This window comes from Pseudorca crassidens, chromosome 3, assembly GCF_039906515.1.
Source record: "Pseudorca crassidens isolate mPseCra1 chromosome 3, mPseCra1.hap1, whole genome shotgun sequence".
Lineage (NCBI taxonomy): Eukaryota > Metazoa > Chordata > Mammalia > Artiodactyla > Delphinidae > Pseudorca > Pseudorca crassidens.
In genome coordinates, this window is record NC_090298.1 from 78,622,165 (window position 1) to 78,640,779 (window position 18,615).

An 18,615-nucleotide genomic window follows, 5' to 3' on the forward strand; every position below is an offset into this window, starting at 1 on the left:
TTTTTAAAAATCCAAGTGGCCACAATAAACAAATAAACAAAACAAAATCCCCAGATCCATTGAGAGAAGATTAACTGAAAGGGTAAAATAGCTCCCATTTTTTAGTTCATTGAAGTTTCAGGTTGACTTTTCAACTCTCCCGGCAGTCTGGTATCTCCCTGGGTCACCTGCGTTTTCACAATTTCCCTATGAAAACCTGCTTGTACTAAGTACCGCCTATTTACTTCCAGACATCATCTAACAGATTAGTACATGGACATAGGGAAATATCCGGGAGATACGCAACGGATTGCCTCAGAATAACTTGTTTCCAAATCATTTTATAGCTTATCTGCATCATAACCCAGCGGTCAGAGTGGAGCCATACTTCAGGTTTGCAAGCTGCTCAGTCATGAGCAGGAATAAACAAACTACCCAGGTCATTGCACTATCCAGTTTTGCCACAATTGTTTTTAATTGTTGGGACCCACTGTTTTCTTTTCTATTAAAAGCAATAGCAGCCACTGGTAATGAAAGCCAGGGCCCACCAGAAATAGACCAGAGGAAATTTCCTGATTCTCTTGCATAGCAGCAATTCATCAGCACTGAAGGTATATGAAATGTGGCTGCAGAGTAATGCCAGTGATTAGGCCTCTCCACACAACAGAACTCTTACATATAAATGAGTGCCGTTCCCTTCAGGGCAGTCCTCAGAGAACCTGTATGCTTATTCCAGCGATGTGATTGGTCTGGAAACACTTTTGGATTTCCCCTCCAGGGGAAAATGTTCTTTTGAACATCCTTAATGGTGACAAAATTTGTCCTTTGAGGGTGAATTTTATTTTTGGAAATGGTACAATGTATTCATAGTGAACATCTGTTGTTTTTGGTCTACCCGGAATCCTTTTCCCCAACTAATGGTTGGAGAGACTGCGTTTCTTCTATTGTTCACTCGGTCTCTGAAGGCTCTTGAGGAGAAATAGTTTCAAAAATGCCTTGGGGTAGGCTGTGACAAAGTGAGAGAGTGGCATGGACATATATACACTACCAAACATAGACTAGATAGCTAGTGGGAAGCAGCCGCATAGCACAGGGAGATCAGCTCAGCTCGGTGCTTTGTGATCACCTAGAGGGGTGGGATAGGGAGGGTGGGAGGGAGGGAGACGCAAGAGGGAAGAGATATGGGAACATGTGTATATGTATAACTGATTCACTTTGTTATAAAGCAGAAACTAACACACCATTGTAAAGCAATTATACTCCAATAAAGATGTTAAAAAATAAAAAAATAATGATAAAAAATCTTTAAAAAAATGCCTTGGGAAATGGCCACATTTTCCCTATATTGGTAACTGAACCCATATTTACCTGAGATGACTACTGCTCCCCTACTAGGTCCAAGTCATTTAGGTGGGATGGCTTCACCAGTAGTTCCAGGGGGCAGACATGTGACTCGGGTGATTGAGTCAACTGTAACACCACTATGGCACTCGGCTCTGGAATTTGGATTTACACTGCTGGGAAGAGAACTTCTCATTCTGCTACGATGTAAGACTGAAACTGCTGGCCACCATCTTGCTGCTCTGTGGGGAGAGAGCCTGCTTATAAATGGAGCCAACACAAAAGAAAGGAGATGTGAGAAATGAGCAATGATACACATGGATGTGCACATATGTACACATCTATATAGTGAGAGAGATCAAGTCCTGGTTTGTGCTCCTGGATCCAGATGTACTTGGAGCGAAAAGTGTCCTGGGGCTTGTTTATGTCAATAAACTCCCCTTTTTGAGCCAATAAACTTCCTTTTTGCCTAGTAGGTTTGATTTGAGTTTCTGCCTTACTAATCCTGACTAATTAGTGATTCCTGACTAATCTGCTAGAACAGAGCCAGGTCTGATGAATGAATTAACTCCTCAAGCAAGGAGTAATGAAGGCACCAAGACACTGATGACAAATTTCTACTCAAGAAACATTCATTGAGTACCTGCTAAGTATTAGGCCTAATAGTCAAGATACTGAAATAAACTAGTCAGTTCAGGATGGCAAGGTGCTTTCTGCTGACAAAAGAGACTGACTCTTTTTTCTCTGACAAAAGACTCCATTCCCAAGGAGAAGCTCGTGACAGAAATGTCTTTGGGAAAGACAGCATTCTTGAGCATTGTCAGAGCATGTTATTAGGTTCCCAAGGTGACTAATTTTTAAAGAAGACAACAATTATTTGAGGTTATGAATTCTATCTTCATAAAAATAGAATTCTATGTCCCTCTGTGTCTATATATCTCCTGTGGAACATGAGAACACAGGAATTTCTATGTAGGGGGAGGAACAACATGATGGTTAGCACATAATACATAAGTTTATTTCAGATTTGGGAAGGACTCCTGACTGGTTTGAGAGCTTACATTGGAGTGGAAGGAGCAGTGAGTGGGGAAAAGTTTAACTCTGTCACCAGTCCTAAGTCTAGTTTTCTTAGCAGCGTTTCTATTGCTTGAATAGGTTTTTCCTCATGTCAGCTTTCTTGGTCTATTCTTAGTATGAAAAGTCCAGGATAATCTAGAGCAATTTTGCTCTGAAATTAGTAAAGTGAGATTTCTTTGGTTGCAAAGCGTGTGATCCACTCAGGTAAAGAGTAAGTGAATTTACTGAAGGGTGCTTGGGCCAGCAGCTCTCATGGTTTCCTCGTGGACCTCATGCTCTCACCTTTGACTTGTGTTTCTGCCTCTCCTTGCATCTGCTCTCCACACCAACCACCTCTCCTCTTTCTACTGACCAGCTTCCTCTGCTGACTCATCATTCCTACTTCCTCATCACTTCAGCCTGCACAGCGCTCATGAACATGACCCTTCCAACTTCAGCTCCCAACTTGAACTGCCAAATTCCTTCCATGTTTCTTAGCTCACATTCCTGAGGGGGACAGACTGATCAGTCCAGTTTGTAGTTTTGAGCCAGATTACCCAGAATCACTGGCTAGCTATGGGACATCCATGATCAGGATGGGGCAATGCCTGTGGAGCCAAATGAGAACACCAAAGAAGCAGGAAACTTTAGGGGCCTGGATGAGTACAATAATGCAGTCCTGGTTCATGTGCTTGTGTCTTTCCCCACAGGACCTGCAAAGTGCCTTAGTAGCTGCCATTTTTAGGTCATCCAATGTTCCTGTTTCTAGTGATACCAATTCTTAGAAATTTTCAAAGTGTTTGTAGGAAAGGCAGGAGAAAAGCACTTCTTCAGTAAGTCAGCAAGTAGAAGAAACCATGATCAGAAGAAGCAACAAGTGATGGCAGGGGGTGGGGTATTATCAAGCTAAATCTTGGGGTGGGGGGCAAAGAGAAAATAAGGGGACTATTTGGAGAACCAGTTTGAGACTAAGGAATATGCCCCCAGGAGGTAGGTCCACAATAATATGCCCTAGACCCACAGCTGCCCCTTATTCTATTCTCCCCCGCCCACAACCTAGAGCATATTAGGTCCCATATAAATCAACATTTAAGGTACCCTATTGTTTATACAAGCTAGTCTAGGAAACTGGCCACCATTTATGACCTTGCTCCTATAGAAGAATGCATCCTCAGGATTGAACAACTAACTGACTTACAAATGGACTTGTGACACTAATTGCTGCTAAAATTGGGAACTGCCTAAAAATAGATAGCAATTTGGGACTTTCACCTGAAAACCAACAATCACTAGAGAATCATCAGCTCGCAGGAAGAAGCTTCTGCTTCCCTTTCCCACAACCTACTTTGCTCCAACGAAGAAAGTGCTACCAGGGTTTAGTCAGGTTTAAAGAAGTGACTTTAACCATGGGCTAATAGAGATTTTCACGGTTTCTAGTAAAGAGATTAAAAGTAATTCCAAATGTTGGAGCCAAAGTGATAAAAAGAGTGGGAGCTCTTTTGGGAGAGAAAAGGCAGCTATATATCTGCCCCTTCTGCTTTTCTCTAGCTTCCAGGAGGGGTAAAGAGGCAACCTTTCCCTCTCCCCTTTATTCCTTTCTGTGCTCTCTCTGCCAAGAGGCTAGTTATATCAGAAGGCCAGGGCTGTGCTGCCTACTAAAGAATGTGCTAGGTAGCTCTAGGCCAAAAGAACTCAAATTTAAGTGTGATCAGAAGCACCTGGTGGAGTGGTAAATAATCCAGACTCTCCTGGAATTTGGCCAGCAGGTCTGGGTGTGGCCCAGGAACTTGTACTTTTAAAGGATGATTCTGGGGCAGTTAGTTTGTATATCATATTTGTGAAAGCAAGCCTGGACCCTGGAGCAGAATCTGGCTCTCCTGCTAAGGTGTGTGTGTTTGTGCGCGCACATGCATGCTTGCTCTGCTTTAGTTCTGGGCTCCAGGAAAGCCTCTTGCTCAAGCAAAACGTTTTGCTCCTACCTAAATCAGAAGAGCTCAACCTTTTGAATTTGGAGCCAATGCCAAGTTAAGTAACAGCTCCCACTAGTTAGGCCATAGGCCTCTGAGCCAGAACTTCCTGGGTAGAGCAGTGGTTCTCAACCTTGTTGTACATTCGAACTACCTGGGGAGCTTTAAAAAATACTGATGCCTGGGTCCCACTTCCAGAAAGTCTGATTTCATTAGTCTGGATGCAGTCTGGACAGTTGGGATCTTTTTTTTTTTTTTTTTTGCGGTACACGGGCCTCTCACTGTTGTGGCCTCTCCCGTTGCGGAGCACAGGCTCCGGATGCACAGGCTCAGCGGCCATGGCTCACAGGCCCAGCCGCTCCGTGGCATGTGGGATCCTCCTGGACCGGGGCACGAACTTGCATCCCCTGCATCGGCAGGCGGACCCTCAACCACTGCGCCACCAGGGAAGCCCCAGTTAGGATCTTTTAAAGCTCTTTGGATATTTCTAATGGGCAGCCAAAGAAAACCACTGTAGTAGGGAAAATAATTTTCATTTTCCTGGAACCCTGGCTAAAAACAATCTCAATATTCGCTCTTTAACATGGTAGACACCATAGAAGATTGATATTTGCATTTCTGCAAGGTAAAACAAAACAAAACAAAACACCAACAATATATAATAGATAATGTCTTGAATAGTGTTTACCTGTAAACATAGTCAAGGATAATAAAAATATTCTTAGTCTGGCTTCTTTTGTCCTTTGGCAAGAAAGAAAGGCATGGCATGATATAACGGAGAACTCTCTGAAGCATTTCAGAGATAAAGTCAACTACAACAATACTCCTGACTTCAAAAGCTTTCCCTAAAGAAACCGAAAGGTGTTAAACCTTTATGTTTTCTCTTTGTCCTGAGACCTAGCTGACCAGATTCATCGTTGATGTAGGTACAGCATTTCAGGACTATCTATGGCTTGATTCTCTTCATTTTCTAGAAATAGGTGAATGAATTTAACAGCAAACATATCAATGGACTATATCTTTTGAACAAATAGACAGCCAAATTCTGATCATGAGAGGAACAATGACTTTATTAAATCTGTAATATTCTAACATGTTCACACAAATTTAGTGACTAGTTTGCTTCCAGCTGTTTTTTTCATAACAATCTGGTGTATTGGGGTTTTGTGAGGATTAAACTATCTCTTGTCAAAATACAGTGCAATTCTGTATTTCAGGATGATGACATTTATCTTAGAGATAGGTTAATGGGACGATGTCTGAGTTAGTTGGATCCCTGCTGAAAAGCTTAAGAAACTGTAAGTATGTGCTCAAAATTAAGAGTTCTAAACTGGGGGTCCTTGGACAGAGCAATGTATGGATTTTGGGGAGGTCCACATACACTCTGAAGCAGTTTGTGTAATTTTGTGTGTATATGCTTCGTTCTATTTTCCTAGGAGAAGGCCCATAGCTTCTATCAGATTCTCAAAGGGTTTATAACCACAAAAGGTTAAGACACATAGCTCCATATATTTAAATAGAGAAACTTCTACTCTAGGCCCCTCCAACACAGTGTGCTATTGAGAACAAGACATAGAAATTGAAAAATAATAATAACTTACTTTGCTCTTCAACCCTGCTCTTCTCAGGGCCAGGATTATAGACATTTATGTGATGTACTGACAGCCATTAGGTCTTAGCTGAAACTGATTTGTGATAAATGAGCATCAAAGGGAGCAGCAGTGGCAAAGATTCTGACTTTTGCTTCTTTTGCTGAAACTTCCCTACCATTGCAGGAAGAGTAGGCAGTTTTGACCAGCCAGGAAAACTGATAGTGGCCAAGACAGAACCTCTGCTTTCAGTGTACAGAATGGGTACAGTTTTCTAATTGCAGGGCAGAGAATACATTTAATATTTTCCCAGCTGATTCCTGTTCCTGCATGTAATTAGATGGTGTCAGCTTGAGTTGGTCATTGTTAAAGGCTGCAAATGCAGTACAGATGTACCTACCTTTAATCACACCCAACATGGAAAGTTGTGGCTTTTCTGAAATGATAACCAGTAATGACTTTATGAAAAAATTACTTTAAATAGGAAGTAATTTAATTTTAAAATTTATTCAAATTATAAATATTAATTCTAATTCCTATTTGGAAATTTCTTCTAGGTGATGTTTAGCCTCATTATGGGGAGAAATGTGATTTTTTTGTTAAAACAATATTTTAAATAAAATTTATCTAATATTATATAGCATTACTTTTTCAAGACATTTGAGTAGGGCAGATATATAGCTAAATTTTCCCCTGATGTGAAAAATATGATGTATGAAGTTAATTTTTTATTAACAAGGTTAATTCCAAAATATATGCTCAGTATATAGTACTCAGTATGCAGTTTTATGGGGATTCAAGGAGTGACAATTAGCACTGTAGATATTTAGATATGAAGCTAAACTCACATTTTTGTAAACTTTAATGTAATTATAATGGTTTTAGCTTTCATGAAACTTAATGTGCATTTGCCTAAACAAGAAGAAAAAGAAACCTTATTTAAAATTGAGAAAACCATTTTCTTAAATTTGAATTATTGGAGTAAATGCAAGATAATCCTTTCCATGTTAAAAATAGGGAAATACTTGTAAGTGTTTAAAATTGACACTGCTGCCATTCTTAAATCTGAGTGACCAGGAACCATCTAAAAATTGGTTTGTATTTGCTTTTGGTTTCTAATCTGTTGATTGATCCAAGCCATTTTGAAAAAGAGATGGCAATGTTTTATCCCTTCTTTAAAGAAGATTCCAGTAATTTAAACTGAAAAATGACACTATGTTTGAGCTACTGGTGGCTTAAGTTCTTGAACAATAACAAAGACAGCTAATAATTCCTTTGCTCTAATGCATGGGAAACAAATCAAATGTGAATATAAGCATTGTTAAATGCTAATGATTTTTCAAAATGTTTTAACCTTTGAAATGACAGTAACTTTCTCCATTATAGATATATGACAGAAGTGGCAGAAATAAAAATGAATCAATTAATCTATTTGCAGATTGAAAATGAATATGACTGATTGCAAGACTCATAAAAATTGGATATTAATTCTTCTTGAGGAATACAAGTGAGGGTACTATCCTGGGTGATATTTATCCCCGCATGGAAGAGTGGATTGAAAAAAAAATTTATTACTATGACATTTTAAGCCACATTACATTTATATAGTATTTTCATACTATTACCAGTTCAAAATCTTTGATAGTGGGATATCCAGATAAAATCCTCACTGAAGTTTTGGATTACACCTAGTTGAGTGTAAGTGATCTTGTAGCTTACAAAGCTTAGGAAGAAACTCTGACCCCTGTATATTTTTTAAAAGAATCCATATTGTTTATTTAATCCCAAGTATTTTTTAATTGCTATCATGCTATTTTCCCCAGTCCTGGCTGGTGTTCTTTTCGGGGATGCTACATTGACCCATTCTTTTAAACAACATATATAATCTAGCAAGGCACATGTCAACAAGGCTTCAGGATAAAGCCAGGCCTGGAAAATATTTTTCAAGCAATCCTGTCTCCATCCTTTCAGTCTGAGGTGGAACTGTCGAGAGTGTGATGGGAAAATTGTATTGAGTGACATGTTGGGTCCTATAAGGGTCCTCCTACTCTGAGATTCTATGAATGGAATGGGTGGGGAGAATTAGTACAGTCTTCAGGCAGCATCTATAGATGCTAAAGCCTCTGATGACCTCCTTCTATGAGCTTCCTAATGTTACAGTCCGGCCTCTGCCTGCCTTGGGGGCAGCTGGGACCTGGCCTTGTTAGTGATAGCTGCAAAGGGCCGTGAGGCTCAACTGATCATCACTGGGTGAGGAAGTGTCAGGATCACTGTAGATCTGAGTCAGGGCTAAACTCAGGATTTCTTTCTTTTCTTTGTAAAAACGTAGTTCTTGTCCTGCTTTCCTGGCTTCCTCCAACTCCCTCAGGGCCATTCGTAGCTCTTGGGAGAGAATTCCTGGTGACTCCCGCTCCTTCATGATCCAGTCCAGGGCCATGTGGCTGCGCATCTTTTCATCTAGGGAATACTGGGAATAGTAGGAGATGACTTCCTGGGAGCCAAGAAACAAAGTCCAGAGTGTCAGTAAAGAGCAACAAAGGTACCTGGGCTCATGGCCTTCTGACGCCTCCTTTCCTGTGCCTCCACTACTCCCAACACACCCCCAGGGGTTCTACCAATAACCAAACCTCTCTGATGTTCACAAACTGAAGCCAAATCTCAGGACATACCTTTAAAGGAAATAGAGGGCTAAGCTGGTACACAAAGTAGGGTCACTCCAGGTTGAATCAAAACACTACCACCGGGAATGACCCAATAATGTTCACAGAACAGAGCTCTGACCTTGCTAGAAAATATGTCTTCCTTTGAAAATGCATTCCTATAACAATTGGTATGAACATTATCTCATTCACTGAACTCTTCTGCTCAGCATTATCTCCTTTGGCAAGATAAAAAGGGAAACAATTATACGGAAGGATTCGGACAGAACTGGGTTTGGTCACACCCATTGCAGAAAGCAGGGAGCTTTGAATCAGGACAAGACTTAGACACCAGGAGAATCAACTTCCTAACTGCTATGTTGTTAGCATAAGGAAGATGACAGACTGAATGGCTCACAGAAACTATGGGAAGAACTTTAAAAATGTATTATGGAATATAGGTATTATCATCATTGATATCATAATGGTACCTTCATGTAGGTTGTCTCTCACTTTCTCCAAATAATTAAAAATTTGTCACTATCTGTCAATTCTCATGTTTAAAATTTGCCAATACATTGTAACATCATGTATAAGTTTGATGGATGCACTTTAAGAAGATCTTGTGGAGTGGATGCATTGTTTACTTTTATTTTCAAGAACATATGGTATTTATTTATGACCTTAACAAATTAAAAACAATCATGGAAAAGTGTTTATAACTAACCCGGCATATTTCAAAGGCTTTTTATTAAATCAAAGGAAAAGAAAAAAACAGCCAAAGCCATTGTCAGCTACTCATTTCTTTTCCATCTTTGACATTTTGAAAGCCAGGCTTTCTAAGCAAAGAACAACTAAAAACTCCTGGGGCTGCAGTGCATGGAAAACTCCTACATCCACCCTCATATTGCTGACTAGTAAAGGCTCTGTTTCTCATACAAATTCCTGTTAGCAAACTCTCAAAACAAACTACCATCTTCGAAGTCTAATGGGGTAAAGGAAGAATAAATCTTGAGGGACAGTAGGTGAGAACCGTTAAGTGCATGGGAGAGGGGGTTGTCTTTGCTACTAAAAAAAGGGAGAAGGGTGCTTTTTATAGGTAGCAAAGAAATAGTGAGACCCTGTCTCTGAAAAATAAAGAAGAAACTTCCAAACCAAAAAACGGGAGCGACTGAAATACCAGGTTGTCCACCTTTACAATCATTTCTGTTGTCCCTTAAGGACATTTGGTGGGGATGAGAAAAATCCTCCTGCTACACAACCGACTCTACCTGTTCTCAGTGAGGAGGTTCAGAAGCAGTGCAGACTCACATTTCTTTCTGCCTTGAAGAGTGGGAGAGGGCACACATTCAGCAGGCAGGACAGGTGCATAGAGTAGATTCAGTATTTGACTTAGAAACTGAGTCTGTCTTAATGATCCCTTCATTCTGGCATTCAGTACAGGTATCTAAATCAGGCCTATGCCTAGCCAACATTCTTCTGAGTGTGCATTTTGGGTCAGTCCCTGATGCAACTGGACTGATACATATCCTGGAAGATGACAAGCCATCTGCTCAGTCCATACAATGCAAACCTGTTTTTACTGGAAAATCTCACCTGTCGGGAACACTTTGTTTCACGAAGGGCTTTTAGGCTTCCATTCCAGTGCAATAGTTGGAAAATGGTCATAAGCTCCTATAAAACCCAAATACCTGTCATTAGTCTCAAAGCAGAAATGTGAAGGAAAGTGCCTCAGTGATTGCTGAGCAGGGCATAACTCTGATCCCCAACTATATTTGGGAAATAGAATATACAGTACTGTCAGAACACTTTGAGACTTTTCAAATACCACAGTCCTAGGCTTTCGGAGCATTTTTCCTTCCCTACCTTGCTATTTGGCACAAATTATTAAATAATTGACAAATACCTTTCAACATTAAAAATACATATGCTCTAACAATTATACACCGAAGAAATTATGTAAATATACCAGCACATCTTATAATAATGTACAGGCAAGGCTATTCATTGCATCACTTTTTAAAATTGCCCAAGACTGGGAATATTTTAAATGTTCATTTTTAAAGGAATGGTTAAATAAAATATCATCCTAAAGTGTAGCAGCATACGGCACCCCCAAATACGCCACTTGGGTATATTGATTATTTTGAGCTGTAAATACTTTAAAAACTGCAAAGAGGCTTTCTCTGAACTCCCCTTATCTGCCTAAAGATAGATCCTCCAAAAGGAACACAATTGTCATAAATCCCCTCCCCAGGAGTTGCATCAACCAGGGAAGATTGACTCTTATCACAGAAGTAGAAACTAAAGTCCATTCCACACCCAGACAAACTTTGTCACAAAGTATCATAGCTCCCATCTATTCTTCTGAGGGCCCATTCATCTTTCTTAAAGATTATTTAAGGCCTGAGAGGCCTATATCCCCTCTCCCCTTTCCCTATTACGATGGTATTCAATCCTGAATTCTAAGCCACCTTGTGGAGGTACTCATTTTTCCCTGGGTACCTCTCACATAAACATGAAGTGTACTTCTGTTTTTCTCTTCTTCATCTGTCTTTTATTACAGGGGCCTCAGCTAAGAACTCAGAAGGGCAGAAGGAAAATGATTCTTCCTCCCTACAACACATTCATCCTACCAGATATGCTGCAATCACAAAGCATGAGAAGGCTCTCTAGTTCTAATATAAAGAGTCTCTATGAGGTGTTGTTAAGTTAAAAGCAAAGTGTCCAACATGTACACTGTGCGCTACTATTTGATTAAAAAGAATAGGAGATGCCTATAAATATTTGCTTATAAACGCCTAGAAGAGTTCTGGCAAGATACAAAAGAATCTGGTAACATGAGTTGCCTCTGGGGAGAAAAAAGGAGGGAGACCTTTCTCTGACATTCTTTGCACCTTTTGAATCATGCGACAATATTACGTATTAAGGAAAACAATTTAAATATATGGGACAAACATATAATGGACAAACTACAGAAATTGTAAAAAACCCCTAAGTTTATAAATTCAGTCAAGAAAATGCCTTAAAATATGGACAATAAGGTTGAACTGACATTAAAACTCACCCATAGTTTTCACATTCAATGGCTAGGGCTGAGCACAGCATTAAGCCTTTCTATCAGCATCATCCTTTCCCTGCCATGATACCCAGGGCAAGCTAATGTGTATTCAACATACTGAAGATTTTATTTTCCTAATCGTATTAGGATTCACAGTCTTCCATTGAAGTTACCTGCATTTTTTTTTTCTTTTTTGACCAGAGAAACAACTATTGTGGATTAGTAGTACAAACCACAACTACATAATTGTTAGAAAATAACAATACAATTAAGGAACTTCCTGGTCATGAAGCTAGTTATGGAAACTTAACATTTAGACAGATGTCTTATGCCCATTCAAAAAAAGTGGACTTCTATTGCCTTTACGTCTGCTTGCTCTGGAAAACGCTTTCACTGTGAAAATCAGGAGACACAAAGTCACTCTGAGATTCCAGTTATCTTAAAATTATGAGGTAAAATTTAAAGTGATAAGATCATCAGAAAAAATAGCACTATTCTCACGTCTAAAACTGCCATTAGAATGTAATGCTTTTCTTCTTTTCAGTTTGGGATTTTGTGTATGTACTACTGCACAGTAAGCACCCCAAGAACCCACAGAGACCTTAGTAAAAGCAAAACCATGTGTTTCCATTAATTAAAATATGACATGGACACCAGCTGAGCTACGCCTCCTGCCCCAAACACTGACCCCACCGTCTGCCCAGGGTCCTAGGTCCAGTGTCTGGGTAACCCACCCCTCTTATGCTAATTTGGAAAAGTGAGAGTGGTTTGTTCCATAACCAAATCTTGCCTAATCTGGATCTCGCCACTATGCTTCTTATCAAAGTAACCCCACTGGGGCTTCCCTGGTGGCGCAGTGGTTGAGAGTCCGCCTGCCGATGCAGGGTACACGGGATCGTGCCCCGGTCCAGGAGGATCCCACGTTCCGCGGAGCGGCTGGGCCCGTGAGCCATGGCCGCTGAGCCTGCGCGTTCAGAGCCTGTGCTCCGCCACGCGAGAGGCCGCAGCAGTGAGAGGCCCGTGTACCGCCAAAAAAAAAAAAAAAAAAAAGTAACCCCAGTAACTGAGGAAGATAAATTTGTGCTGCCCTTCTTACCGGCCCCTCAAGCCTACTCAGTGAATGCTTTGCAGCCATAAAAATGAATAGGAATGCGCTTTTGGTTCTGATATGGAATAGTCTCTACCGTGTTACAGGAGGGACAATATTTACAAATAAGACATTTTGTCTTATGTTTTATCTTAAGACTCCACTTAAATTTTGTATTCTATTGTTTGCGCATTTTTTTAAAAGAAGAAAATAAACACGACTCCACTCCTTTCCCCACCCTGCAATCTTCATGTAAAGCTGACAACCCAGAAAGATATACTGAGTTTATTCTGTGGCTTCCAATAGCCCTCTTGGCATTGTCCTTGCATCCTTGTGGCCCAGTCTGAGAAACAACCTATTGCCAACAGAGCTCTTAATTCCATCCTCTGACGACTGTTGCCTTAGTAATATATTTTTCTCCCAATGTCCTCTCAGCTCTTATTCTTATGTGTGCACTAAGCCCCCCATCCAGATAAATTTCTTTCATGCCACTCAGCAGTTCTCCTAAGACTTCAGAACCCACAATTCTGTGAACAGAACCAGAAATCTTTCCCATGTGCCTTGGCAACCTACATCTCTCAAAAACTTCCCCCAGAGACCTGAACTGTTTCTGCCTGCAAGAAGAGAATCATCCTCCTCCTTATTCCCCAAATTCCTATTCTACCACCAAGCAGTTTTTCCCTCTGCAGTAATACAACTGCCTCTTCTTCATTGTTGCTCTTGTTCCTAAAATCCCCCAGGAAAGATAACCTCCTGTCTGCCTTCTTACCTTATGTCCTGATCTAGTTCTTGCTCTCCTCTCTGGAGATAATGACTCTCACCATCGTCATATAAAGTATATTGAAATATTTCCACATTCTTCCTGTCCCACCTCTTTATTTCCCCTCATATGACCAAGTTCACTATCTTGAGATCTTCCTGAAGCTGTATGAGTCCTGGGCTCAACCCCAGGAAATCCTTGCATGCCTCACATTGATTCCATTGGAAATCCTTGCATTATGGCAGAGCGGCAAGGAGAGGGTAGCCAGGGACTTCTGTGAGGATTCGTTTCATCGTGTCACCATGACTCTTCACTGTCTGGTCTTCACAGCCTCATTTTCTACCTGTAGAAGCCCTATCACTTTGAAGGAAGTCTGTTTGGTGATCTACCTGTCCTGCTCCTTCCTCACTGAAGTCTGTACTGTGTTTGTTACGTGGGCTGATCTAGAAGCCTGGGTCAACTGGGTGGGCTGACAGATAAACAAGAAGCTGGCCTAGAGGTAGGGCTGGGACTAGGGTGAGGTGAGTCAAGCAAGATTTAAGGTACATCGTACAAGTTCAGGGTCTTTTATTTAAAATTCTGTCTTTATTTAAAATTTGGATGTTTTGTTTGTTATGAAGTTTTGCACATTTATTTTGAGTTTTTAAAATACTGCATTATAATATTAGTTGCCTTGATTACTGAATTTTTTGACGCTCCTTTAAATTTTGTACCCGAGTTCAATGCCTAACTCTTCTTACCCTAGTCTGGGCCCTTCTGGGGATTTGTCTCAGGGACAAGGCTGGCTTCACGAGCTTGTGATCTGTGCAGTCACAGAGGCTCTGAGCTTGGTTTAGTGCGCCGTACTCTTGAAATTCTTAGTAATTTTTGAATAAAAGGCCCTGAACTTTCATTCTGCACTGGCCCCATAAATTATGTAGCCAGTCCCCTTCAGCAAAGTAAATTTAAAATCGAATGGTGAATCAAGCCCTGTGTTTTCTTTCTCTCCAAGGAAATTGCAGTTGTAGCTTTCATTCTACAGCTTTTCTGGTTCATTTTGTCATTCATTAAATTTAAACCAACAACAACTGGGCTCTGTCCTCACAGTGCTTCCTAGTGTTGCCTCCTATGAGAAACAATGTTTGGCCTCCCAGCTACTCCCCGGGGGAGAAAATGTACACTGCTTCTCTCTGGAACTCTGTCTGGGAGACTGGCTTGGTTCTGTGATTCATCAGAAATAAGAAAAACAAACAGTGTAAATGGAGAACTTGAAAAACAGGTGGGCACAATCTCCCCACCCAAGAGAATAGATTTAAGAGGAAATTTGTTTATGGGATGAGGTTTTAAAAGGCGACCTGGAGAATTTAGCAAAGATGTAAATAAACAACTCGTCTTTGGACTGCATTAGGCTTCAGAATAAATATATTAACCAGCTTCAGTCAAAGTCTGCCTTGAATCTGACCTTGACAAGACCCAGTGGCCATCCCACCCCCCAAACATCAGGCAGTTTTCTCTATGGGGAGGGGCAAGGCTACCTTAAACAGGCATCCCAGCCTCCCTCCCACGAAGTGAAGGTAAGCAGAAGCATATATCATGTTTCCTCTGAGCTCTGCCTACTTGATGGCCCCCCTGAAAGCCTGCAGGCAGTCAGGAGACACCAGTCTTGTTTTTATACGGTATAGTCATCCATAGCTAGATACAAACACACATCTATTACCCACCAGGGGTACTGAATCGCTGTGTTGACTGCAAACAGCCCAGGTCTGTGGTCAATTCCCATTATGTGCAGAAACAAGCTGATGCATTTAACCCAGGCCACCAAGGAATGTGTAGGAACCCAGCAGGCAACCTGGAGCTGGCGGAAGGAAGAGGGATGTGCTTCATGGCCCTCCTCCTGGGTTGCCAGAATCCCTACTGGGAGGAGGGAGTTCGGATTTTTCCTGCCTTCACATCTTCCGCTTCCTTTGTCCCTCATCCAGCACCCAGCCTCCATTTTGAGAATTTATGAAGCATTTCCACAGTATGATTCAAATTATTATTTCATGTATTTAAATACCTTACTACACAGACCACACAGAAAACATGCAGCCCGTAGCAAGGCAATTAAAGTATTACTAAAAGATGGTTGAGTACAGCCTTTCATAGTACTTGGACAGAATTTTAAGAATTTTTTAAAAGAAAATCTTGCCTTCCCTATATTTGGCAGACTAACCCACTGTGTTAAAAAATCATTCTTGATTTTTCTGAAAATAGCTACCAAATCCTATACAAGCTATTATGTACTGGGCCAGGCAACATTCATTGTATAATAAAAGAAGTACAATATTCTTCTGTCAGGGTTGAGGGGGGAGGAATTAACATAAATGAGATTCTTCCTTGGGGAATCACCATGCTAAATGTTTTATAAATGTCATATTATATACGCCCCACAAAAAGCCTACACAATGGGTATCATGATGCTTATTTTGTAGATGGGAAAACTGAGTCTCAGAACGGTTAAGCTCACAGGTGGCAAGTGGTAGCACAGGCTTTACATGTAGGTCTGTATGGTTTTTTAAAGTTTGTGTCCCTTCTCCTGTGTCATGCTCTTTCCTTTTATTTTTTTCTCTGTTTGACTTTAGATTGTTATGGAAGATTAAAAAAAAAACAAAAACAAAAAAAAACCCTTGACAGTTCCACTCTTTTATTCTATAGCAAGGGCCCTGAAACATTTAATGCAGGGGAGCTACCTTGTCCTCATGTAAAGCCTTTAGGTTAAATAAAGTTGTCAAGGGAATCCATCTGGTAGCCTCTGGCATTTCAAATGAAGCAGTCCTTCTTCAGAAATATATATAATAACAGTTCTCAGCTTTCACTGAGCATTAACCATATGCCAGGAACTGTTCTGGACTTTCTATGTGGTCCCATTTAGTCTTCACAATAGCACAGTGAGGTAGCACCACTACTATTATTGCTACTATTATTCTTCCTGATTTACGTACAAACGAGGAAACAGATTTAGAGATGAGCAGCTGAGCCCACTCCCAAGCCTGGGCTCAGAACCACTGAGCTGCTGCATGCCCCTGTCTACACCAGAAGGTGAGCTTCAGGGTCTCTTCCAAACAAAGACAAACAACATCAAAGGTCAGGGAGGCCACAACCGCTTAAGGAGAAACCTGGATGACTGAGCTCTTCCTAGGGCAGGGTGAAGAAAGAGTATTTTGTGTCAATCAAATGAGAGAGTGATGAGGAAAATTACTGGTTTTTAAAAATGGGCAGGTGGGACATATCCACCTGAGAAGTGGCTATGCCATTGTAGTCAGGAAAAGAGTTTGAAAGGTACCAAAGATGGTATTTGGAAGGTGGTGGCTTCAGGACTCAGCTGTAACACCACTGTAAATTATACCATGATGAACATTTGTGTCCATAAAACTTTATATTCTGACTGCTTCTTGGAATCTAACCTAAAAAAATAGAAATCTTGGCGGGTAAAGTCTCCTCATTATAACATTGCATATTGATTCCTACTGGCATTGATGTATATGGATGGTCAACTGTATTCGTGTTTAATTTTTTAGAGAGTGCACTTTTCATTCTCAATAACTTCTGAAGTTTTGTCTGCCCAGCCCAATATAGGATAATAGGAGTGTGAATTCAGAAATCAGACTGCCTGGGTCTGAACCCTGGCTGTGCCATTTGCTAAGCTGTATGACACACTTCCTTCAATGAAGACATGGCGATAAGAAATACTCACATGTTTATTGTGAGGGTTAAATTACGGTAAGATTTGTTAAATGCTTAGCACAATGCCAAAGCAAGCATCCAATGAGCGTTAGCTATTATTATTCTTATTGCTATTAGTATCATTATTTAATTTGCAAATAACAGGTAATATAGTTCCTCAGCTCTATTATTGCTTGTCAGCAGTGGAATGAAAAGGGTTACAGGTTGCTAAATGTTTTGATTTAGTTAACAATAGGAGATGGCAGTCTTGTTTAACAGAAATACCATAACTGAGGGGAAAATTGTTTAATATACATTGCAGGCACCTTCATCCATGACTTCTGAAAATTAAGAACCAAATGGTCACAACCAACACTTCAAACTGTTTGATTTGGTTTAAGGGGGAGCTTTATACTGAAAAGCTGGTAAAATGTTAATAGGGTCATAAGACTATAATGTTCCCCGCCTGTTTCTTAGCTTAAGTCTTTTACTTTCCTTTAAGAAAGCAAAGATTGTGCCTGTTTGCTTTTTTGTTTTAGCCTCCTGAGGTGCGGCTAAAAGGGAGCACAGTGCTGGATTCTAGCAGGGTTCAATTAAAATGACCAAAACAAAAACAGAGTAGATTATTGGGACGGGGGCTGTTAGTGATGAGTGGCATTCCCCCAGGCTTCTGGGGGTTGTGTAGCAAAACAAATATGTGGAAGGAAGCAGGTACCTGAAATTCCAGCATGGTCTTCCCCATGTTTGACTCCAGCATGTAGTGGTAGGCTCCAATGCTGGTGCTGGGGTCGTCCGCGTCATCCAAAGTGCCCTTGGGAAGTAAGCAGAAAAGGAAAATATCATGGGTTTTTCCTCCTCTTCTTTGGGTGGTCATGAATTAATTCTGTGGCCTCACAGTGAGCCTTCTATTGTCCTAATCCTTCAGGGGTGCATCCTACAACACTACAACCATCTCCAGTTGATTTGGGATAAAATCCTTACACTCACCATCACTCATAGTTAAGAGGATTTTGTAATCAACTTGAATCTAGCTTTTGATTAGAATGTTAACTGATTATATACTCAAAAAGAATAATTATCCCAAAGCAGAAATTCCTGTATCTCTCCACAGAGTTTTTGTTTGTGGTGGCATTAATGTTTGAGCAGTTGTTCTCCAAGGCTGCTTTCATCCATTATCGAAATCTTGAAATGCTGACTTGCTCTGTAAGATTCCAGTGATCACCAAGAAAATTATGTAACTAACAGGGAAAAAATCTCCAGTTGTATGGACCATTCATATTTTACCACCATGATCCTTTTTTTTTTTTTTTTTTTGTGGTACGCGGGCCTCTCACTGCCATGGCCCCTCCCCTTGCGGAGCATAGGCTCCGGACGCGCAGGCCCAGCGGCCATGGCCCACAGGCCCAGCCGCTCCGCGGCATGTGGGATCCTCCCGGACTGGGGCACAAACCCGTG

General features: G+C 40.8%; 1 protein-coding gene across 5 annotated transcripts in view; it reads right to left on the reverse strand.

Annotated features, from left to right (window-relative positions):
- Positions 1 to 7,681: 7,681 nt before the first annotated feature.
- Positions 7,682 to 18,615, reverse strand: part of LIX1 (limb and CNS expressed 1) — a 48,845-nt gene continuing 37,911 nt past the window's right edge. For all 5 annotated transcript variants that reach the window (XM_067731307.1, XM_067731311.1, XM_067731310.1 and 2 more), the window contains 3 exons: positions 17,876 to 17,971; positions 10,168 to 10,245; positions 7,682 to 8,423 (listed from right to left, as the gene is read on the reverse strand). In XM_067731307.1, coding sequence (XP_067587408.1) covers positions 8,136 to 8,423; positions 10,168 to 10,245; positions 17,876 to 17,971 — 462 coding nt within the window. In that variant the 3' untranslated portion in view covers positions 7,682 to 8,135. The remainder of the gene's footprint in view (positions 8,424 to 10,167; positions 10,246 to 17,875; positions 17,972 to 18,615) is intronic.